Source organism: Lepidochelys kempii, chromosome 2 (genome assembly GCF_965140265.1).
Source record: "Lepidochelys kempii isolate rLepKem1 chromosome 2, rLepKem1.hap2, whole genome shotgun sequence".
NCBI classification, from domain to species: domain Eukaryota; kingdom Metazoa; phylum Chordata; order Testudines; family Cheloniidae; genus Lepidochelys; species Lepidochelys kempii.
This window is the reverse complement of record NC_133257.1, coordinates 201,388,354-201,414,509: the sequence shown is the minus strand read 5'-3', so window position 1 is coordinate 201,414,509 and position 26,156 is coordinate 201,388,354. Positions and strand designations below refer to the sequence as shown.

The 26,156-nt window shown below is 39.7% G+C and overlaps 1 protein-coding gene across 5 annotated transcripts in view; it reads right to left on the bottom strand.

Moving 5' to 3' along the window:
- Positions 1 to 26,156, bottom strand: part of ZNF385D (zinc finger protein 385D) — a 623,117-nt gene that overhangs the window by 124,279 nt on the left and 472,682 nt on the right. For all 5 annotated transcript variants that reach the window (XM_073333495.1, XM_073333496.1, XM_073333497.1 and 2 more), the window contains one exon: positions 13,897 to 14,007. In XM_073333495.1, coding sequence (XP_073189596.1) covers positions 13,897 to 14,007 — 111 coding nt within the window. The remainder of the gene's footprint in view (positions 1 to 13,896; positions 14,008 to 26,156) is intronic.

The following is a 26,156-nucleotide window of genomic DNA, read 5'->3' as shown; positions in this document are numbered from 1 at the left end:
TATTTTAGTTCTTGAACTCTCCTTGTTTAAAGGCCTATAGTATTCTCCAGTAATGGTCCCAAGTATTGCCATTTACAATAGCGCTAACCCAACGTTTAGGACAATGATGTAGATCTTATTAATACAGGTTTCCTTGAGAAATGATTGCCAACTATGTCTTGTCTTGTGTGATTATTGTTTGCTGATGTAGATAAACTTCAGCAAGAAATAAAATGTGAACACTGACCTCATTTTCACTTGGGACCTAAAACACTACTGGCTGATGTCAGAAAATAAAGAAAATAATAACCAATGCAGCCACAGCTGGAAAACCAGTTTCAAACTGATTAATTCTCATTAGAAACTCAGGCTTTAAGTGTCCTGGGAGCAAACAAGTATTCCCTTTTGGTGCTAATGTGGTCCACCCACCCTTGATAATTCCATTCACTCTGCTATTGGACTGTAAAAGTTAAGACCCCAATTCTTTTGCCTACCACCATGGCCCAGGATCATTCCCAACATCAGCTAATTTTGATTTTGAGAATTGGGTTGCTGCTACTGGCAACTCCGTAGTGGTACAGGAGCGATAAAATCTACACAAAGTACAGCTACCGATAGTGCAAAAAACATGCCCTTCCTTCCGTCTAAAAAAAAGTACAACACAAACTGCAAAAAGCATTGCCTAAACTTACATCATGATCATCTAAGAAATCCTTCTTCTTACCCTCTTAGCTTTGACAAAACCCGTAACACTCCTGTTAAGTGTGACATCTGCACCCTACTCATCACATTAGCCCTCCTTTAACCTTCTGTCAGTGGAGAGAATATTCAAGGAAGGCATCCTCGTCCTTTATGCATGAGGGAGATGGTCTCTGCACTAGCTCCCCAAATAGGCTCAGATGTACGGGGACACTGGCTATGGTTTGTCATTGCAGGGCTACTGGATCTGGGGCCCAAAATAGTGACAAGGGGTTCCCAAGTGGTTATGGAGGGACACTAACCACTATGGTAGTCTAAAGGGTAAAACAACAGCCACAGAAGCATTGTGCTGCCGCCTAGAGCACCTTCCTACATTGTAGTGTGTTCAAATTTCACCCCACATGTACCTCCACACCCCTGGAACAGTTACTCACCTTTTCTAAGGGAAAGGCTGAATTTTACCCTTTCAGAATTTGCAGGAACTAAAGAGACAGTTTGTTAGTGCATCTGTATTTGGAAAAGATTTCCCAGGGGCTTAGATAATATACAGCAAAATCCTGTCAATTTGAGTAACATTCAATATTCCTTCAATAGTGAGGAGATAAAAATTTCAATATATTCCATGTTTTCCTGTATCTCCAAACACGACTACTCACTTATTGCTGCTTCTCCACAGCTATTTACCATTACAATTGACTTTATTGCAACTGTTTATCACCACAAACAACTCTGATGTAAAAATCACATTACAGGATAAATTGACAAGCAATGAAAGGTATCTTGTGGTGGACTGTTTGCCTAGAATTATTTTAATCAGTAGACATCAAATACTTCTATTCAGCAGCAACAGAAAATTTTCTGTTATTTAAATTATAATAAAGAGTGATGGGTTTATGGAAGGGTAATACAGATTGATGGATCCTGTAAAATAATAATGCTGCAGTGCACTAATATTAATTATTAAACCATAAAAATAAACAGTTGTGTCACTCTGGATGAAAAATTTCTGAACAAATGATCAAAACCTGTACTAAGCAGAAGAGGTGTTCAAGAAGACAGATCATAAGAAACGAGCCTGTTTGAGTGATTATTCGATTTGTAATTTAGTGCTTTTATCATCAATTTTAAAAGAAACAAAATAAAGCTTCTGAGTGAACACTTCATAGTTTTAAAATTACTGTATACATCACTGGCCTATTAAACGATGACATTTGACTATGTACCATTTGACTATGTTTTGTACCATTGTGTAGATTAAGGTTAGAGATAATAATGCTGAAGTGTCTGCATCTAATGAAAACATAACACTATTTGTTGGCATGAGTCCGTGCAATAAAGCAATATATCACTGTCCTGAAATGCTAGCAGGAATAAGAAAATGAGCTTCTGCTAATTAAACCTTTTATATAAAAACATGGCTGCTAATCAAATCTTCATTATTCCATACTCTCATATTCTATACTTTGTTTTTCATTTACACTTGGTCCTGAACCTTTTAATGTCATGTTTATAGGCTTCCTTTAAATTGTTCTTTTTTGATACTGTAGAAGATTAAACTTATGGTAATAATGAACAAAAAGTATCTCTACAATAAGAAGAATGACTGTGAGTGGAAATAGTGTGGCAACATTCATTTACATCTGGTTAGCCAGATAGCTAATTAAAAGTAATCTTTAAGTTATTAGTGAAGTATAAAGTACTTAATCAGGCCAAGTTACATCATATTGATAACAACTGCTTAATACTCCTATTACAAGCAAGAAAATATTTGGCTTTAGAAACACAAAAGAAATTAATTTATTTACCTAAATGTGGCATGCAACAAAGATCACAGGAATATAAATCATATTTCCTTTCAAGAAATGAAAGGTATGTTTAATTTTTAAAGCTCTCATTACTATGAAGTTAGCTACCCAACCACTTAAAATAAACCAAACATTAAAGATAAATATTATCCCAGACAAACCAAAGAAAATTCCTAGGGAACCTATGAAAAATTGACAGAATGGCCCTTGCAAAAATTCTGGGCAAAGTTATGCTAAATTATGTACCATGCAACATACCATGTAGCTATTTAATTTGTAATTCATGTAATTTTAATTACTGCAATATTTGTACAGTCAAGTGAAAAAAAAGGTACAACATAAGATGTTATTTCAAAACTACGATTTTTTTTAATTATCTAGGCAAGGATCAACTGAATTTACAAGGATTATCTTCATTAAAGAAATAGTACAATCAAAGCTTGAATTGGCAACTGCAAGGAGACCCAAATGTAAATGAAAGGACTTTTGACAAAAGCCTTGAAGGCAAGTGATCCTCCCATCACGGGATAATTTTCACTAGTCTCCAGGTGTAATATTATGTGCACTGATGAGCTGATCAGCGGAACAGAACTTCTACCCAGCTGTAATCAACAGTGATTGATGGTTGGGACAAAAAAGTTGATTATCATGACAAGTCCACTGATGTAGAGAAAATAAAGGATAGGATAAAACCTGTTCAGAGTCTACCTTCTGAAACATCCTTTATAAAGAATATGAGGAAACATTTATGCTCATTCAGATAGATCTAATACAAATGAACCAAGAGTAAATTTACTATGCATCTGTACCTGCAGTTGTTCCACCACTGTACACTGAAACATATATGAACCGAACAGAGAATAAATCTTTACGTTTCTAAATCATAATATGAAGATCAAGCGGCTCTTCATCAGTGTAGGTCAATTATATATGAATGCTCCAGTATATTTGTATCTCAGTTTGGCCTAGGTTTTCAATATATGTTCTGAAGACCAAGCTTTCAAAGGCTGTGGGAGGATCACTTGAGACTGCCATATTGGATTCAGTCCTGATAAGGAGCGAGTCCCCTGTGGCCATTTTAAACCTTTGGAGACTTCATTTTCAATTAAGATCAAAACTTACACATGATCAGAAGCAACTCACCCTCACAAGCATGGTTCAAACATGCATTTTTTTATTTGAATAGAAAGCTTTTAAAACCTCGGTACTCTGTCCCATTCCTACAGAGAATCAAATTCCAGTTGTGACAGGAATGCAGATAGGCACACGTGACTGCAATATCTCACAATTTGTCCTAAGAATGTAACAAACTTTTCAAGCGTTAAGAATGCAGGATATAACGAAAGGTCAGTCCTATAGGTTCTTAGGTAGAATTTAGTTTACTGAGTACAATAGAGCCTGTTAGTAATTGTCACCAAAGGGACTATTCTTCTGTTAGTTACATTAGGAGGCTGCACAGTGCACTGTGATTAATATTTCCAGAACTCTTACGGGAATGAGATTTTACTGGTCATCAAAAGAAGTGTCCAGAGTTAGCAGAAAACCATTAGAACAGGTGTCACTATGTTTAATATAGGGGTATAATCAAATAATGTCAACCATAGGACCAACTAGTATAGAGCATGTTCAAAAAAGAATTAGGACACTATTTGGGAAAAAAACATCATTGTGGGTTACAGTTGCGAACTGATTTTGAAGGAAACACTTCTACACCACATGAGACACCTAAACATTTTCTCTTAAGATCTGTGCTCGTCCTCTGGACCACAATACAACATATAACTCTCCTCTCTCACATCTTTCTGTCCTCAGTGAGCCCCCTTAAAAGGTGAAGGGTGGTGACCTAAGTACAGAAATACATTAGGAGGCAAAAAGCAGGAGCATTGATTAACGGGGACTCAAGCAGATACCATTTTGTTGTCAAGATGTGAACTGTGTGGACTGTACCCATGATTACTAGTCCGGTGCTTCAATTTCCCTCCTATTTGATTTTCTGCCTTTTTTACATAGATATATTGAGAAAAAGCTACAACAAATAATTAAATAATGCAAAGTAAACATGGCACACTAAATAACAGCTAAATCCAAACATTATGCAATTCAACCCCCTTTTGGGGCAGCAGCTAGTATCTTAAGTGGTACCTTAATTTCATCACTTTGGGGGGAGAAGAGAAGGCGTTAATATTAATTGTCTGGACGTGTTTAAATGGTGGGAGGAGAGCCTGCTCTCATCTCAGACCTTGTCCCTTTTAAATTAACTCCTCCAGCTGCTCTCACCTTGGCCTTTTCCTCTTTCCTCTGTTGCTCCTAGCAATTTTAAGACAGTTTGAGCCCAGGCATGAGCTGAGAGTCTGGCCTATCAACAGTTTCTTTTTCAAAGGGCAAATGCTGCAGCCCCTGAGTTCTGTGCTAGAAGCAGAAACCTTTGAAAACAGTTCATCTCCATACTCCAGAGTTAGAAGAGTGCTCATTAGAAAAGACAGCTCACATGTGTTTAAAGCTTTGCCAATTCTGCATAACTAGACTATTAAAAAGAGGAGGGCTCTGCACACTCAGAGATCTTGTGCAGCAAAACGGTGCTGTTTTTGAAAGCTCTCACACCTTTTGCAGAGCACAGTTGCTACATCAAAGGAACAGCTCTTTGAAAGGCACCAGGAGGACAGGCAGAATGTGGAGCAGGAGAAATCATCCACAAAGGTTGGCCCAATGCTCAATGTTGCCTGAAAAATCAATATAAGGGCAGTTGCCCTTTACCTTCCTTGCTCCCCAGCAATTGTTAGAGAGAGTCTCTCTACGATTTACATGTGGCCAAATTTGACCGCAGCTCCAGCCTGACCAGGCTCTGTGCTCATACAGCTCTCTGATCAGGCAGGCTCACCTCTGCACCAGCCATGGTAGTGTGGGCATTCAAATGCATTTCCTACCTACAGGTAAAGTCTGACTCCATATGTGGCCACAGTTCATTGAAGAGTGACGTTTTGGGAGGCAGAGATAACTCTGTATGGTGGAGGGCTGATGGTGGTGATGTCTCCTTGACTGAGTGACAATTACACAGTCAGTGAGTAGACAGACCAACAACTTCTTTCCCCATCTTTCCCCATCTCAGCACTAGAGTGAGCTGCCAGCTGACATGCAATGCTACTAGCTTGAAAATCTCTCTCCAACCCTAGGGAAAAGGAAGGTCTGAGAGTGGCGGTGCAACAAAACCCCTCACAACATCCCTATCATCCCCCCTGACAAGCAGTACTTTTATGTGGATGGGAGGTAGCTCTGCAGGCATTAAAGCAGCCTGTGAACAACAGAAGACTCCACATTCCCTGCAAGAGAAGAGAGAGGCACTGGGACCCATGGAGAGCTGATGGAGGGAGGGAGAAGGTCATTTATATGAGCTTCCCGCCTTATGGGCCCTCTGCAAGAGCTAGCCATAGAGTAATTGAGCATCTTTGTGCCCCATGCTGTGCTGGACTTTATCAGGCAAGAGTAAGGAGCTTCCCATACCCCTCAGAATTTCATCCAGGGAAGGCAGCTCAAATAGCCCCATAAATACTCAGGAGCTGAAGAAGGAGAAGATAGAACATGAGGTGTGGTGTGGTCCTATGGTTTTCAAATATGTAAAAACCATGTAGCCACTGCATGTATGTTATAAAAGTAGGTATATTATATATTGTATTAAAAACTCTACTTTTAAAATACACTATATACACCTGTTGTATAACATGATTTTTATCCTGATCAGCAATCATTTAATTTCCTCTTTCTGGTAACCATTTTAGAAATGCTCTGAGGCAATTCAGGAGGTGTGCATGTCAGCTGGATATTGCTTTTCTAGATTTCTGGCATGTTTAAATAATTTAGAAGCTATCACTCTAGATTTAAAAAAAATATTGGCTCCTACATAACCACAAAAAACAAACTAATGGCAAGAAGAAGAGAGAAATGAAGTAAAAAAAAAATGTGTTCTTTCAAAATACAGAATGCAGTTCAAAATAACAGTTCCAGTTTTACAGTATGGCAGGAGAATTGCACAGGTTCTGACTGAAATTTTTTGTTTCAGCCTTTAAACTTTGTGACACAGGAAAGAGGAGGTAATACTTGTTAAAATGTCCTGCATATACCTGTAAAAACAGAAACCATCTCATATCCAAAACAAAATGTATTGGGTTGTTCTCAATTTTTTTATTTATGCTATATAAGTGCAAAGTATTCTAGGTTATTTTACTGGACTTTAATAATGCCAAAAATCTTATATCTCAAGTAATTCTTCAGGGTTTCTACAATACACTGACATAGATGCTAGAGATTCCCTGGACATCTAGTCACTTTCTGTTACTGTTTATTACTTTTTTCCAGTTAATGCTTTAAACCATCATCTCTGGAAAGGGTAGACATAAAAGCATATTTCCATTTTTGAGTCACATTCTGATCCCCAATGAATAGCATGTGCAATTCCATATCTGAAATCTGAAATTGCTCCGGAATGTTGATCTCCATACTAAATGAAAGATGGTGCTTCACTGAACAGATGTAGCATAGGACTAAAATAATGTATGAAGAAATTAAGTTAGGAGACACTGGGCTTATTTCTCATTGGAAAATACACTCTAAGGTACACACAGATGTTTCATTCAACGTTACATGTGTTTACACAGGGGCTATCCATTGTCCACCACCTGCAGAGCGTCTATACTCTTCCATGGTAGAGTCTCATCACAATTGGCCATGATCCTAATTAGAGAGCAACTTTTACAAATTCTTTACAAATTCTGGAGTCCACTGACCTCACTGTGATGGTGGGCAGGCATAAGGATCTGAATTCCCTACTTTCCCCCCACAAGGATCAGGGTCTAACAGTGAATTCACTTTGCTGATATGCTAATAAAGGACAAAAGAAGAAGAAAAATATGCCAGTCACCAAAGAAATGTTGTCCTAAGAACATTTAAAATTGTGCTCTATGGCTTGCAGTACATGGTACATGCCTGTGTATAATCATGACTGAGTTTTTATTAGAATGGCAATTTTTTTAGTTTTATGAGAATGGCAATAGAGGCTGATGTTTTTGTACTGAGAATGGATTCTAAATGTAAAGGATAAAATCTAAAAAAATATCAGGATAATAGGAGCAAGTAGGATACAACTAATTCACGGGAAGGGTGAGAAACACGGAGGTAGATACCTCAGAAGATGACTGAAGCAAACAGCGTAAACGAATTCAAACACGACCTAAATTTATAGCTGAAGAGAAAGTGAATTGAGGGATAACAGGTGTGAAAGCAGGAAGGTGGAATTCTCAATAACCAGGAGAGAATGGGGTATTGCCCTGATTGACCTTTTTCTGTTCCTAATGGGATGATTTTTGAAAGGCCTGCACAAAATGTGACCCGTGCAGTGGTCATCATGTAAGTAAATTCTCAACTACCTATTTATCCATGCAAATATAGCTGTATATGTAAACAGTGGATATGCACAGATCCTGCCCATTGGCTGGGGCTTTGGAAATCTCTGCCCAAATGTCTAATATTTCAGCATGCAGTGTAGTTGTAGCCATGTTGGTCACAGGATATTAGAGAGACAAGGCGGATGAGGTAATATCTTTTATTGGACCAGTTCTGTTAGTGAGAGAGACAAGCTTAATATTTTTTATTGGACCAACTCCTGTTGGTGAGAAGTTGGACCAATAAAAGATATTACCTCACCCACCTTGTCTCTCTAATATTTCAGTAGTTTTACGTTTCAACATTTTCTAATAAAACATCCCCAGAATAAAATTTTATTTAGTATGTATCTTCCATTTTCTCTAATTTACTCTTACTAATCAGTATTATTGCAAAGGCCATAAACAAGGAAGGAATAACAGATAAAATATGATTCATCCTTATTCTGCATGCATCCTGCAGTGGTATTTGCTAGCACAGACTTCTGTGTCAGTTTAGAATTCCGTTGACATCAACTGGCCTCCATATGGGCTCCGGGGTCTGTGTTTGCAGGATTGGGGTGATATTAAAGTGAGGGGGGGGGAACAAGGCAAAAGAATGATTGATACGGTCTCTCTGACAAATGCTCAGCTCAAGAGAGCTTTGCTACTGTTGCTATTTATGTTAAACAATTATTTCTGGCAAGCATATTAGGAAATACTTTTATATTTGATCATAATGGCAATCTAGTGCTATGCACACACCAAATTTTCTGTCCAACTTTCCAACACAAGGCCAACTGGATGATCACTCAGAGATCTCCATTACCCAAGAGTGAAAGGAGAGGAGTTTGTGATGTAACAGTTGACCTAGTTAACAGGCCATCACTGCTGACTTGGTGACCTTGGCAAAATAAGACTGGTCCTACTCAAGGCAGAAACCAAAATGGTGGAAAAAAGTAGAAAAACTTGGCATAAGTAATATTTTTAAGTAATCATTCCTTGCTGGGTTTTTTTGCAGTAAGTTCCCAAATCAGCAAGCACTTAAGCATGTATGTCAGTAAGCACATAAGTAGTCTCACTAAAGTCAATTGGGGCTTGATCCTGGATGGTGCTTAGCACTATGACCACAATCCAGCAAGATGTTTAAGCATATTCTTAGTGTCACAGACTTAATGGGAGTAATCCCATGCTTAAAGTTAAGCATGTATTCAACAGTTTTCTTGGATTGGCACCAGACTACTCTGGCAGCTGGCACAACTGAGCTCTTGGACCACTCAAGTGCTTACAGTTCAACATGTGCTTAAATGCTCCACTGGAATGGTACCATGTTGAGAATAAGATACTGAATGGAGATCTTTGAGGCTCACTGCTAGAAACAGATAGAGCAGAGCCCACCTTTGCTGTTTCAATGTTCTTTCTCATCTCACAAGTTATTTGCTCATTCCTCCCTTCTGTTGTATGAAGAGATTTATTTTAAAAAGAAATACCACTTACATACCACTGACATGAAGATTTATAGATAACTCCTTGAGAAAGAATATAGGTTTCAGAGTAGCAGCCATGTTAGTCTGTATTCGCAAAAAGAAAAGGAGTACTAGTGGCACCTTAGAGACTAACCAATTTATTTGAGCATAAGCTTTCATGAGCTTCAGTGAGCTGTAGCTCACGAAAGCTTATGCTCAAATAAATTGGTTAGTCTCTAAGGTGCCACTAGTACTCCTTTTCTTTTTGAGAAAGAATATAGACAGTTTTAGACTATTGTACTGCTTTTTTATTTTTCCTTTAAACTTAATTTTGTGACCATGCAACCAGAAAAAAGCTCTTCTGTGCTGAAAGAAATCTGTAGAAAAAGGGAGACAATTCTGTATCTTTAACAAAAATGAAAAAATCCAAAAGAGCAGTTTTACTATTAACATTTTCATAATACTCTCATACAGTAAGTAAATGGAGTTTCTATTCATTACCGGCTGATAAATCCTATCTCTGGGATCTAAAAATAAAGTTTCATCAGTAGAACTTCCAGTAAGGTCTGGTTCTTATGGCTTTAAATTACATTCAACAAAACATGGTAGAAATTAAGGGTAGGAATGTTCAGTAAGACGTTTGCAAAAGAGAAGAAAAACTTGCAATACGTGTAGATCTGCCATATTACAGTACCACTAATCACAACTTATTACCTGATGGCTTCCTTTCTGAAAGTGACCTTTCCCCTAACCGGTGACATTTATGTCTACACTGCATCTGGAAGCAAGCCTCCCAGCTTGGGTCTGCAGACTTGTACCAGTGGGGTTCAACCTAGAGGGCTAAAAACAGCTGTGTTGATGATGCTTTGATGTTTGTAGCTCGGGCTAGAGCTCAGGTTCTCAACCCTGGGAGTAGTGCAGGGGGCTGTGGAGTGGCAGCAGGTGCTTGAGAGCCTGAGTTTCAGCCCAAGCCACAACATCAAAGAAATGTTAAGACAGCTGTTTTTAGCCCACTTGCATGAGGCTATGAATTTAGGCTGGGAATCTCACTCCAGATGCAATTTAAAAATAACCTTAGTCTGCTGCACCTCTCTTACTCCAAATATTGAAAGGAGTTCAAACTTACCCATGAGGCTATGGAGCTTGTCTGTGCTCATTCCAACCATAAGCCAGATAAGTATTTGCAATACCATATTGAAATACTGAATACTTGTTAGTGTTTTTAAAGCCTCTGTATAGCAATTTCTGTAACTGATAAGACTATAAGAATGGCCTTATTGTCTCAGACCAATGGTCCATCTAGTCCAGTATCCTGTCTTCCCAGAGTGCTCGATGCCAGATGCTTCAGAAGGAATGTACAGGACAGGACAATCATTGACTGAGCCTTCCCCTGTCATCCAGTCCCAGCTTCTGGGATCCGAAAAAAACAGCATCACAGAGATACCCAGAGACCTGACTTTGGGTGGAGCAGAAGGAAGAGATATGATCCCAGAGAGGAAATCATTAGATAACAAATTTTCCATTAAGGACTCTGACCTCTACCCCAGTCAGAGACACTTGAGATGCAATGAAAAATAGGGAAATATTAAGGAGAAGGGAGAGAAGTAGACAGACCCTCCCTTCCCTAAAATTAGTGGCATTAACTAGTTTGGGATCACACAAAGTTTCATCCTGTTGAAGGATGCTGCTCCAGAGAACTGGAATCCAAGCCTGTAGCATTTTAAGGTGTTATGACGTGACCAGGCATCTGCTTTACAGATTTCTTTCCAAAAAGCTGCTGTCAAATGTACTGAATGAACTGATTCCTTCTGGGACTGGTTTATTTGCAGCTGCACATGCCTCTGAGAATGACCATTGTGTCATCCATTTTTATCTTTTGAATTATTCTTCCTAGCAGCAGAAGAGGAGGAAGACTATAAAAGCAGATTCAGACATCTGTGAGCCAGTGTTGGCGCCCAGTGACATATTGTTTGCTTCCCTGATGAAGAAGATTTTTTTATTTCAGATTTCAAATGGTTGTGAATAGTTTCATCTGAGGAAAGCCTACCTCCAATCAGCTGGAATATTTCTCGGTTCAGGGACCACTCTGAGTTGAGTGTCTGCCAATGACTTTACCAGTTCAATTGTGTGTTCTGTGTCCCTTTTATGTGGGCCATCTGGATGCAGAGTAGGTGGCATTCTTCCCAGGAAAGGATGTGTATCATCACTACAGTGTTGAGACTTGAGGTTTTTGTTCCTGCTTGCAGATTTACATATGCCACATCATGTTGACTGATTGAACCAGGACATGCTCCCCCTCAGATCCTGAAGGGCCAGAGTGGCTACTGTGATCATTAGAGTTAACAATTCTCTGAATCCTCACTGACTTTGCCAACGTTCCCTTGTGTGGCTATGCTCCAGGTGAGCTTCCAATCCTGAAAGTCTTGGTGTCCATAGTAGGATTCTGGAGTTTGGATTACAAAGATAGGATCCTGCCTTCATCTGGGTATCCTACTTTCACTCACAGAGAGGCCAGATAACTCTGAATGGTATCTTTACCCATCTTTGTATCCTTTGTTGGGAATAGTTCCAGGGCTGTGAGAAGAAGCTCTTCTTGTGTGCAGGGAATAATTTCTATACATGAAACCAGAAGATCCAGGACTGCAAGTAAAGATGAATGCATGACACTTGGTTGACTGTGGAGATCAGCGTCTGGATCTTGTCATCAGGAAGACACTAGACTTATTTGAATGTATCTTACTCCCGAGGCAGGCAGTACTTACAGAAGAGATTCCTGACCCCCCCTTAAAGTTTATGAGAAACCTGCATTGCTGAAGCAACGAGTGGTCCTCTGAATTACTTCTCATGAGGAGGTCCTTGAGAATAATGCGTTGATAAGTATGCTGTCTAAGAATACGCCTGGATGAGCTCCTATATTTTTCAACCTATTATCTCTACCAATACTGTTGTGATCCCCTTGGGATTGAACAGCAGATCAAAAGTTAACTTATTATATTGGTAGTGGTTATTTTAGTAGGCAAACAAGTGAAACTGTCAATGACAAGGCCTGTTTGGAACAGGCAGATAAGTTTCTCCCAAATCCAGTCATGTGAGAAAGCCTCCAAGAGAGATGCAATGCCTGTGGAAGAGAATATTTTGTTTCCATGACCCTGTAGAATTCCAGGGCTTGGCAGCTAAGCCTCTTTCCTTTGTCAGGCACTTTCCAATTCTTTCTACTTGCATCTTCAAAGGAGAAAAGAAGGGATTTGAATTGGAAATATTTGCACTTGACTTGAATCTGCCCATCCTCTTCCCTCTGCTTTACTCAATAGAGTCTACCACCTCCTTACTTTTAAATATGTCTGTGTACAGAACCTTGTCTGTTCTTTCTGGCTCGGGGTTATGATCTGGAGATAAGAGTTCTGCTTCTTTGGGAGGGGAACTGGATCTTATGGTAGGTACTGGGGATCTGGAAACATTTGGAACTTTTTGGTGGCATTGGGTGGTTTATTCCCTATCGGGCCACCTTTCTTTTCTTATTGGGGGATCTTTTGGGTCTTAGCCTGTGTGTGAGGGTCTTGAGCCTCTGTGCTATTAACTGGCTATCACATAAATGGAGAGGAAGCACAGGGACACTCCTACAGAAAGAGCCCAGATCTTCCTCTTGGGAAGAAGAAGAGTCTGATAGGATGGCAGATTCTTTGCGCAATTATTACTCACTTATGAATGTGGAATGGGAACCTAGAAATTTTTTTCTTTTGAAGGTGGACTGAACCAAGGGAAATATTTTGATTTATCCCTGAAAAATAGGAAAGGATGGGTCCAATCGGTCATGTCCCAAGTTCTGAAGATGACTGATCTGAACTTGTGGAGGTGCATGGGGAGAAGTCTGGGATGGAATGTGAGGGTGTGGAAGGTCCAACAAACCATCCAGACTCTGAGCCTCTTCCCCTTACAGAGTGAGAGTTTTCAGGCTGGGGGCAGTCACCTTCACCTTGGATCATTTAGTTGGGGATGAGGTGGGGGATAAATTGTGAAAATAACCTTTGTTTTTAAAAGCTAGGATTGCAATGGATAAGACAGCAACACTGAACTGCCACAACTGTTTACGCTACTGGAGGTACAGATTTTGGAGCAAGAGCAGAAGAGGTACAGCCAAGCCATATGGACAATGCAGACATGCCTCTGGTATTTAAAGGAAAAATAGTGCAGCCAAATTATCTAGTACTCGTAGAGGCAATAAGATCTAGAAACTATATTGCGCCCATTGGTGGATGGTGGATCAGTCCTACCCTCACTTATACCCTGTGCAGCACCACTGAAATTAGTAAACTGCAGGAATGGAACTGAGGGGAGAATCTGACCCACCATGTATAAAGTACCAAGTAATTACAACTGTGTACAGTACCCTACATCCTCATCTACTATGGATCCACAGTCTAAAATCATTATGTTTCATTTACGCGTAAATTAATACACACAGAAAAGACTCTCTCATTGCACATCCAGCATAGACTAATACATATTTTTTAGACTAATACAAAATAGTCAACTTACATCAGAATTAAATCTCAGCTGGCAAATGTTGCATGATATGATTTGCTTTCTTCGATGAGGAAGAGGAACCCCAAATGTATGATTTATAACAGCTTTCTGAATTGGGTCCATCTGTAATGAGAGAAAGAGAAAAATAAAAGCTTTTCTGTTCCATTGGAAGGTTGCCTATGCCACTTATGGTATTAAACAGAATCTGTCCAGTGCCAATCCACGGCAAATATTATTCATTTGGTGACAGTACATTTCTCCCTGTCTTTTTCTATTATTATTATTATTTCTGCTTTTTACTGACCATGTAATTCGTAACCTTGAAAAGCATTTTTTGGCTACTATTCATTTCTATCACACTGCAGTGAAGAAAGCTGAGTCAGTTAACATTGAACATGTTTACTTAGCAACATGCTAATTTCTGTTTTTACTTTAAGAAAACAGCAGCATAAAAATAACACGATTGTAAAAAAATAAAATACAAACCTGGGGAAAAGAAAAAAAGAAAGGGAGTATGAAATGAAATGTGAATGAGGATGTATAAACAACTCCATACAGTATGGTGCTTAGCTGGCTTTGCATCATGGCAGGATTCCCAAGTATTATGAAAATCTTCAACCTTGTCCTAGGTTCCAGAAATTAGTCTTTTAGATGAGGCAGTTTCTGTCAGAGTCAGGGTAAATTCCAAATCATCCTTCAAGTATCTGAAGATTATTTCTCAGCCATTTAAATAAACCTATTTTCAACCATTTTATCCCTCCTTTAGAGAACACTTCTCTAGGTCAAATCCTGCTCCCCAGCACAAAGTCTGAGTAAATGGGTTTTACACAAAGAATTTCAACAGGGGTCAGAGGGGAATGATATCCTACCTGCCCCCTCAAGGCTGTGGAGTGCAGTGTAGCATTAAATACATGGCTGTATGAGCAGCTACCATACTTACACTCCTCCCATGCCAGTCGATTTTTATCCCCACTAGCTGTACTCTAGCTTTTCCCCTTCCACTAACTGTCTCTCCAAAACCCCTCACAATCCTCCTTACACACTCACCATGGAAGCATGGGTCTAATGCAGTCATACTATCAGGGAGCCTCTCTGGTCACTGCTGCTCTTTGAGCCCTCCCAAAGGAGGAATCACCATTGTGGAGGGTGCTTTGCCAGAAAGGCAAAATAGGCTTTATTATCTTTCTTGGACAATCTTCATGAGGCCAGAATGGGATAATGTGTACCTGTAACCCACACACCTCCTGGGTGTGGTGCTCTGTCCCATCTAGTGGCACCAAGACCACTGAAAGATTAATGAGTCTGATCTACAGCCTTAGCTAAAGGCCATATGGCTTTTAGCTCATGCAGTAGCGACTCATACTTTTAGCTCCAGAGGTCCCAGGTTTGATCCTGCCCACTGACGACCAGGGTCTGTTGGTGTTACACACTCCCTCAGGTTCATACTCACCCATTGTGGGCTGCCTACCAGGGATGGATTTCTAATTAGGTACAGTAGGTGCATGCCTAGGGGCGTTGGCATTCTAGGGGCACTTAACAGTTAAAAGTGGGTTAAAAGTTTCATTTTTTTATGGAAAACATGAAGGTCAGCTGTAGGCGGCATGGGGGACTGAAGATGCTGTGCCTAGGGGCACATAAGGTGTAAATCCGGTTCTGCTGCCTGCAGTCCATCTTCTCCCTCAATGCGTAAACCAAACCCTCTCCATAATCCAGGAAAAAGGCAGAGGCTGCTAATATAAAGGCAGGTGAATGCCTCTTTCCCATGTAAGTGGTGAGAACTTTGAGCAAAGTAATCTCTATGCATGTTGATCAGGGGAACTAGTTGGATCATGGTTTTGGTGCCATGGTTAGATCCAATAAGTAGCCTATTTTATGGTTCTATTTCAGCAATGGCCAAACTTTCATGAAAATCATCATTCCGGGGGAAAGGTTGCAGAAAATCTGGCAAGATTGGATGGTCCTGTAAGAAATCTATCATTTAAATTGCACCAAGAGAGATTTAGGTTAGACATTAGGAAAATCTACCTAGTTGTAAGAGTAGTAGAAAGCACTGCAACAGATTACCTAGGGAGGTTGTGGAATCTCTGTCATTGGAGGTTTTTAAGAACAGGTTAGACAAACACCTATCAGGGATGGTCTAAAGAATATTTAATCCTGCCTCAGTGCACGGGACAGAACTAGATGACCTATTGAACTTCCTTCCAGTCACACATTTCTCTGATTCCATGATTTAGGCCCAAAATCTCACAAAAACTGTTCGTGAAATTTCAGCACCAATGCTAAAATAAACTTCCACAAACCTCCAGGTTAAAGTTGTCATGACTCTTCCTCTTTTGACAATAACCATTTGATAATTATATGTTTTAAAATTTTAAAATAGCTTTATAATAATTCGTGAGCCACTCATTTAAGCAACAGGTAATCTTTATTTTGAGGCACGCTGTCACGGGGCTGTACAAAGTCATCATCTGAGTTATCCAAGCCCTAACCATGATGCATCCAATACTCAGATTGTGTAATTTTTATATTTATCTTAAAGAAATTAAATTTGTTCTGAACTAATGCCCCTATGGTTCACTTCTCATAAGATAACATATGAGGTATTTGATAAATGCAGGATTGGTGCTTTGTCTGTGGGTAATTAATGTTTCAGGGGAATTGTAATAGTAGGGAGATGGAGCTTTTCATCTCTTCTAATATGAATCTGGAGCAGCTCAGCACTGAAACATTGTATCACGTGATGGCTATTCAATAGTTGATGTTAAATGGCTCTTGATCTTAGGCCAGCCCCTGGCGGAAAAGTGTTCAGATCATAAAAACACCACAAGGTGGTAAAGCTCCATGACAAGGTGTATAAACCCCACATTGGCCAAGTGAGAGTTAATGAACTGCTCTGGAGTCAAGCAACCCTACCTTTCCACACCTGCCAGGCATGTCAGGGGTAGGGAGTGGGAGATGTAAAGGGAGAAGCTCAGCTCAGCTGGCAGCAGACTTTGAGGAGTGGAGAACAGATTTGCAGCCCTCGGCTCCTACAGAGGGCCTGGCTGAAGGCAAGAGCTGTTCAGGAGATCACTGCCTGTTGAGGCCGACGTTGAGAAAACGCAGGCCCCTCCAGCAACAAACTATTACTTAAAAATATTACTAGAGACACTCGCCTTTGGGCACTTAACTGAGCCATGGCCTACTGGAGGTCTCTGAAAGAAGAGAATCCTTCCATGGAAAGGTAGACTCCCATGAACTCAGTTGGAGGGCTGAGTATCCCACAACCATACCAATGCTGCTGGCAGCCTGGAGATCGGAGATCAAAGGCTGGGTGAGTTCAGAAACCCATCATGTTCCCTGGGGGACCAACCCTATGACAGTTCTGCAAACAGCTTGTGTGGAAACTATCAGCTTGTGCTAGCCCTGTTAGATTGTGCTGAACAAAACCCAAACATCACATGTAATTGTACCGTGCCCAGCACAACAGAGCTCTGATCTGTTTTCCACTGTAACACAAATAATGTACAACAACAAGGATTAGTTTGATTATGTCAAGGACTGTAATGACAACATGCTGTGGCACAATGTGATGATCTCACACTTTGATCTAATGTGTGCGCTGCAATCTTTTCACGCTGTAACATCGTGTTTTAAAAGTCCATGCTCCAGAATGTAGTACAGAACACAGAGGAGGAGAGGGGCAGCTATATAGGGAAAGCAAATAGCCTGGCAATTTAGGAGTCCATTCCTGGGTGGTACAGAAAGGGAAAAAGAAGAGTGATCTGCTTGTGTCACCTGACTGCCATCACTAGAGCCCAGGGTCTGCTTTGGCTGATTTTACCACATTTCATTGGTGTTGAGGCTTTGGGAACTGTGGCGTAGATATGTCTATGCAATCTGGGAATCACCCCTCCCAGCTCAAATGCAGACATAACCTTAGCCCCAAGCTAGACATGGGAACCTCTTCACACTCACCCTATCACCTCAGGTCCGATTACAAGAACTGAACAGATACACACTTTTCTCTCTTCCAATATACCTTTTCCCCGAAAGGCTGAGATTTTTAACCCAGTACCTTAGTACTCAAAGTATGCAAAAAAGAAAAATTTGCACTGCCTGAATATTTCCTGAGAATTAGAAACATATTTCCTAACCTCTAAAAGATAGTCCTTTATGTTTCTTATGCCATCACATCCTTGACTCTGCCAATGAAATCATCCTTGAGTACCTGTTCTCCCACAAATATCTCCATGCTTTCTCCCACGCTGCCTCTTATGTCTGGATTGCCCTTCCTGACCTAATCTTTAATTCAGATCCCACCGCAAGACTCACTTTTGTTGAGACACCTTCAGGAAATCAACCTAACAATGACTAGGCTAAACAGCATTTGGGGGATAACTTATCTATTAAAAAACAAAAAGACTTTGATGATTTATGTCATCACTCCATTCCATGTCTATCCTTTTTTTGTACTATTCTGATTAAAGTTAAATTGTGATCTCTCCTCAGTAATGATTGTTTCTATCTATTTGTTTATTCTGTTCCTAGCGTAATATAGTCTGACCATCATTGGTGGCTCTGGGTCTTACTGCAATAAAAATAACTATTCCCTGAAATCTCTTGTCTTTTTGAGTTCCATAACTTCTATCCTTTAATCAATAACATTTTAAATAAAGTTGGACCTGGAATACCAAAATAAACATTAGTATCAATTTTTGAAATACATAATCCACAGGCGCATTAAAGAAATTAATTTCATCTGCCAACAGGAACAGATCACAATCAGTGGTTTAACAAACAAACTGCATTGAGACTCTCAGATTCTCAAGTGGATTAGATGGTTTGTCTGCAACTTTAGATGCCTCATATATGGCCACAAGTTCTGTGACATCAGCTGGGAATTACTGATCTTCCAGTTAGTTTCTCCAATATGAAATGTTTTGTAGTGATGGACCTTGATCTGTTCTCTCTACCTGTCCTTTGCCTCAGTTTCTTCTCTCTCTCTTCTTCTTCCTCCTTTGTCCCTCTCTCCCCAACCATTCCCTCCCCCTCACCCCCTCCTTCTCCCACATTATGCACTGGCTCTCTGACTCTCTACATAGCTGGGTGATGATACCAGAACTTGGTTCAGCTGCCGTAGTACTTGTACTCGTTTCACAGATGATGGCCTAGATTCTCAGCATTAACACACCCAGGCTGTAAACTAGCCACAGAAGCACGACAGTTTTCATATGATATCAGGGAGCCAACCATCCAGGAAATAAGCACTTAAAGTTCAGTACAAAAGCTGCTTCAATGGCCACTAGACTAGAACAACTAATTTCTCAAGGATTTGGGTTTATCCACCTCTGTGGTAAGGATGCTTACTCGAAAGGGACTTGGATTTCTGGTGGAGCTAATGTCCGCCCATTAGGCTTAACAAGTTTTCAGCACATAACTTTTGCAAGCAGTAGGTTTTTGGTTGGGTGGCTGTTTATTTTGGGGGGGGGGGAAGGGTGTGGATAGAGGATCAAATGTTCTCTGCAGATTTACTCTTCTTTTCCTGCTGATAAAGAAATATATGCCTGCATATTTCCCTTCCTTTTTGTATAGATTTGTACTTCTCCTACTCACTACAGAACATGGCCTTATGATTTGTGCTTGCAGTGCTATAAGCAAAGCTCTCTGGATAACCTCCAAGGTGATTAAGGAAAGCTGGTTCAAACGCAGGAATCTTTTCTCTGCCAATTGTTCTTTGACACAGCAAGTCAGAACTACTTTTCGCAATATGGCTCCATAAACCTGGCTCCTAATAAAGTCAGAGCAGACAACCATAAGCGAGAGTGAGAATGATGGAGTGATATTTGGCGTTATTATTTTTTCCTAGAGATCTCAGTTGGGAATTGCTGCCAATGCACAAATTTAAAAAAAAAATTAAAAAGCATCAGAGAAGCATCTAAAAGTTTGTTGTAGGAAGGCAGAGAGAATCATATACATTTTTGAGTGCTGCTTGATGGGAACTGGGGACTGACTGACACTGGAAGGCAGAAGCTTGTGGGGCCTGTAGGGATCACACAGGTGGATGGAGATACTCAACTCTCAGAGGGAACTAGGGAGGAGGGGTTGTAGGCAAGTTTGAGGGGAGCAATAGCCTCACAATGTTTAGAGAAGCAGATGAGAATTTAGATGCTTAATGGAACTCTATTCAGGTTCACTGATTGCTACTATTTATACATGCAAATTGTATTTTACATGTTTTAAATATCATTTATGTGTAATATGTGCTTTTATTTGAAAGAGGCACTGTCAAGATAACAGGTTTCAGAGTAGCAGCCGTGTGAGTCTGTATTCGCAAAAAGAAAAGGAGTACTTGTGGCACCTTAGAGACTAACCAATTTATTTGAGCATAAGCTTTCGTGAGCTACAGCTCACTTCATTGGATGCATTCCTCTCTGCATGAGTTTTTTCATGAAGTTGATAGATTTCCACTATCTATCAACTTCATGAAAAACCTCATACAGAAAGGAATGCATCCGATGAAGTGAGCTGTAGCTCACGAAAGCTTATGCTCAGATAAATTGGTTAGTCTCTAAGGTGCCACTAGTCCTCCTTTTCTTTTTGTCAAGATAACAATTATTTGATAAAATCTGGTTTACTGTTCTACTAGTGCTATGTTATTATAGTTGGCTTTATTTTTTCTATTTAGGATGCGGGGTTGGAGGTGTGAGGTAGGGAGATACTGCCATTCACATAGGAATAGATTATGGTTCTGCTTTTGAGGCTACGTTGGAGGGTACGATATTTTAAGATGCCCGCTTACTCTCCCTTGTGCTGGCTTCCTGGATTGCGGGTTGCAGCATGGGGAGCAAAGCAGCCTCGATATGTAGAATATGTCCCAACCCCAACATTGCTGGCTGGGATGGAGAATGGGTGGAGCTTTTTCTCTCCTTCTTCACACATACAAACATGCTATCAGAGGTATGTGGGCATGCTGGGGTCGGGGAAGTACTCTGCACTAGATCTAGATCCGGTACCAGTTATTTCCCCCTAGAAGCATGGAGGAACCTGGAAGGCTGACTGTGACTTTCAGAGTCACAATGTGACATCTGGTCTGCTCCTGGGACAGTGTACTGCTCAGGGCTGGTGGCAAAGCCATGATGGAACTCTTAGCTCTGGCTACTAGGCGGGAAAATTTCACGTTCCAATCCTAGTTACTTTTCCTTTTCGATACCCAAGTACCAGTACAATGTTTTTTTGTTTGTGTTTTTAATTAGTCAGATACAAGTTTTTGGGGTTTTTTTCATTGTTTTTAAATTACAATATATTTCTATTCTTTGGTCAAATACTGTATTCCTTCTTCAAGACTCAGTCATGTTAAACTTACATTGGTAGCTTTGGTAACTGCCTGAGTTAATGTTCAGTACAGATGACAGACGTTGGCCCCTTATTTAGTTTTGTTAACCCAAACTCTCCCTTTCCCATTCATTTATTGTTAAGCAAAGTCCACATTTTGAATCTAACCACTTGACAATGTCCCTCTCAATGATTTTAAGCAACTATTCTAGAGCTACCATAGCTGTTGTCCCTATTGGGCCTCTCTAGCCAACTCTCTGTGTGGGGTCTTGTTAATGACAAGGAAGAAATCTGGGGTGGGGAGTTTCTACATAGCAACTGTTGATACAAAATGTAATAGCCATAAGGATAATTTCTGTAAAATAGTTATTAATTGCTCTTCCTTTTGTTGATGATCCTTTTTACTGAAGCCATTAACTAACAAATCTGCCAGACATATCTATTTAATCACAAACACAGAAATAATGTCCTAATTATCTGGCGACTTGTGAGAGCTGTGTGAGGAAAAAAGTTTACACCTACAAAGAATTTTGTTCTTTTTCAATTTTCACTGTTTCAAATGGTTTTTTTTTTTAAATTGTGTTTTGTTTTCCCCCTCAGTTTCAAGAGTTTAGCCATAAACAGAAAACAACTTTCTCCAATATTCATACCATGTAAATCAATGCAGATGAGACACATGGACAGAAGAGAGGTAAGGCTTGTGACAGACTGATCAGCTGTTGCCAGAGGAGTGCAGGTTGCCTCAAAAAAACCCATCTTGTTAATGGGATAATAAAGTTGCAGCCAGTTGGCCCAAAATTGAAGATGTCCATCACCATTCCCACTGCCATTTCCATCACTGTCCCCAGTGCCATTTACAATAACGTATGTGCAATTTTCCAGGCGTCGGTGACTCTGTACGATAGGATTGGGTGAAAAGCAATTTGTTGAATTGCAAGACTATTTGCCAAATTCAGCCAGCAAAATGCTACTAAATTTCAACAGGTTTATATTGGTTTCTGGATAGTCATTTGTTTGGCTCTCTTACTGCTGCCAACATTAAAGGTCTGACATCTATACCTCCCCTTCCTACAGAAAAGTGAAAGAAATAAAAATCTTCCCCAGCCCCACCACACGATTCCTTCTCAATAGCCTCCAGAGGAGGGGCTCAACGCCCTGTCCCAGAAATCTAGATGAAAGAAGATCCCATCAGCAGCATCCCAGAGTAAAAGAAAGGCACAGAAAGGGGATAAGTAGGTGAATATTCATATTCAGGGATTTCCCAAATGCTAAGGCTCATGAATATTAATATCAAACAAATCTAAATATCAACCTATTCACCCATGCCTATTGTATTGGTATCCATTTTTGACCCAAGCGGCTAGTCAAAGTTCACGGTATTGTCAGTGGGAGCAGAAATTAACCATGGAGTCTGGTGTTTCCTTTGATGGAGTCTTGTTTATTACAAGGCAGTTACAAAGTCCTGCTTCTCCAAAAGCAGGAGGGACCAAAATCAAAACAGCAGTTTCTTAGCTTACAGGTCCACGCTTGGTTCAGCCATCACCCTTGACCAAGACATCTCTCTAGGGTCTCACCATGCTTACAGACTTCTGTTTGGCTTTCAATCTCTGGCCCTAAGTTTCTCTCATTCTGTGTGTTCTGCCTTCCTACACCCACCTCCATCCTTACCCAAATGGTACTCAGAAAAAACCCTCTGCCCACTCAATCTGAAACTCCTGTGTGGGTTCACAACCTCTTTTGTCTTAGCTGGGCGGCTTGTGATTAACATATCCTGCCAGTTTTGTTAATGGACGAGTGTGTTCACACCCAATGTAAAAAGGGCTTATGATCAATGCTGTCACCAGTGCCTCTCCATGTAACAGTATGTTATAGTGTGACTCACTTCTGCCTGCCTTACAGTACTGCCAACTCTCATGATTTTATCACTAGTGCACGATAGTTGGTGACCTTCTTATAGCTTCATTTTCTGGAGCCACGCCGGTATGTGCAAAGCTCAGCTTTCATTTAAAACAGGATTCTAGATCTTACAGTGGCAGAGAAAGGTTTGAAAAAGTTATTTGTAAAGGCTGGGCAATAAAGAGCAATAAAAAGAACCAACCGTTATTTCTTAATTATTGTGATTCTTAAGTCAGTGGGCCTGACACCCAAGTTCTAAATGCTTGAATTTGGCAATATTGTATGCATTGCACTCTAAAATAAAAATAAACAGATCTAGCTCAGAATATGAAGATAATGCACATGTTCAAAGATTGTTAAAAATAATGTTTACTTAAAATAAGGCCCCAAACCACCAGATAAAAGTTAAGTAAAAGCATATTTTACCTCAAAGCCAAACAAATTAGCTGCAGAGCTAATTGTGTTCTAAAACTGGCTACTGCAAGACAGAACCTGTCCATTGTCCCCCATTACTGCTATTTCAGTGCCAGTTTTAGAAGCACACCTATAAATAATTGCTACCACCCTTCTCCAACTGCTGTAATTTTTTTCCTTTCTGCAACAGAATGAATACTCTATTTCTCACTTGAGTTTGCATATGTTATGTTCCATATAATTCCTTCCCATTATTCGTGATTTCACATGAAGCTTGAATTGTTCAGAAATTTTAATACTGCAGAAATGCTCAATTTCTGAGAAGAGTTGGTAGAAGAGAAAACTGGCAAACCAGAAAAGTAGTAGTTGTGTCCAGTAACTACAGTCTAACACTAAATACCTGGAGAAACAAGATCTCAAGAAAAACTCGCTATAGATCAGGTTCCTTTAGTGGTAAACACAACTCCATAGTAAAACAAATCACCATCCATAACACTCCCCACTGTATTTGCCACTGAATGCATCCGATGAAGTGAGCTGTAGCTCACGAAAGCTTATGCTCAAATAAATTGGTTAGTCTCTAAGGTGCCACAAGTACTCCTTTTCTTTTTACTAGAGCTAGAATTACTGGAATCTGAAAGTGAAGTCAATGCCATGGCTTCATATAATCTCCTGTGACTTCTCACAGCCAAGTTGCTGTTAGAATGCATGATAATTATAGTGTAAATAACCCTAAGGGATTGATTTTTTTTAAAGGCCTCCAATTTTGTGTGCAATTTTGCACCATCAATTAATGGCAAGTGCAAAAATGCAGGGACAAATGCCCCCTTGCCCCATTGTAATCTCTTAATCATGAAAGCTTATGCTCAAATAAATTTGTTAGTCTCTAAGGTGCCACAAGTCCTCCTTTTCTTTTTGCGGATACAGACTAACACGGCTGCTACTCTCAAACCTGTCATTAATACATTACTGTCATTGTAAATCACTTTTTTATACCTCTAAATGAAAAAAATTATGCCCACAAATGAATTATGGCCAAAGTTTAATTCCAGGTACAAAACTGCATAGCAAAAATTGAAAACTCAGTTGAGGGGGCCCCCTTAAGAATTCATTTCTATTAGGGCTGCCAATTAATCACAATTAACTCATGAGATTAACTCAAAAAATTAATCATGACTAAAAAAATTAATCGTGATTAATCGCACTTTGAATCGCATGGTTAAACTATAGAATGCCAATTGAAATGTAATATTTTGATGCTTTTCTATATTTTCAAATATATTGATTTCAATTACAACACAAAATACAAATTACAGAGTGGTAGCCGTGTTAGTCTGTATCAGCAAAAAAAAACAGAGGAGTACTTGTGGCACCTTAGTGGTGCCACTAAAGTGGGTTTTAGCCCACAAAAGCTTATGTCCAAATAAATTTGTTAGTCTCTAAGGTGCCACAAGTACTCCTCGTTTGTTTGGGTTTTTTTTTACAGAATACAAAGTGTATAGTGCTCACTTTATATTATTTTTATTATAAATATTTGCACTGTAAAAATGATAAATAATATTTTTCAGTTCATCTCATACAAGTATTGAAGTGCAATTTCTTTATTGTGAAAGTGCAACTTACAAATGTAGATTTTTTTTGGTTACATAATTGCACTCAAAAAACAAAGCAATGTAAAACTTTAGAAACTACAAGTCCACTCAGTCCTACTTCATGTTCAGCAAATCGCTCAGACAAACAAGTTTGTTTACATTTACGGGACATAATGCTGCCCGCTTCTTATTTACAATGTCACCTGAAAGCGAGAACAGGCATTTGCATGGCACTTTTGTAGCCAGCATTGCAAGATATTTACATGCCAGACATGATAAACATTCAAACGCCCCTTCATGCTTCAGCCACCATTTCAGAGGACATGTTTTCGTGGTGATGACACTTGTTAAAAAAATAATCAGTAATTAATTTATGACTGAACTCCCTGGGGGAGACTTGTATGTCTCCTGCTCTGTTTTACCCACATTCTGCCATATATTTCATGTTATAGCAATCTCATGTTATAGCAATGGCCCAGCACATGTTGTTCATTTTAAGAACACTTTCATTCAAATTTAACAAAACACAAAGGTACCAATGTGAGATTTCTAAAGATAGCTATAGCACTTGATCCAAGGTTTAAGAATCTGAAGTTTCTTTCAATATCTGAGAGGAATGAGGTGTGGAGCATGCTTTAAGAAGTCTTAAAAGAGCAAAAGTCCAATGTGGAAACTGCAGAACTGAACCACCAAAAAAGAAAATCAACCTTCTGCTGGTGGCATCTGACTCAGATGATAAAAATGAACATGCATTGGTACACACTGCTTTGGATCATTATGGAGCAGAACCTATCATCGGCATGGACACATGTCCTCTGGAAGGGTGGCTAAAGCATGAAGGGACATAAGAATCTTTAGCACACCTGGCATGTAAATATCTTGCAATGCTGGCTACAACAGTGCCATGCAAACAACTGTTGTCACTTTCAAGTGTTATTGTAACAAGAAGCAGGCAGCATTATCTCCTGAAAAAGTAAATAAACTTGTTTGTCTGAGCGATTGCCTGAACAAGAAGTAGGACTGAGTGGACTTGTAGGCGCTAAAGTTTTACACTGT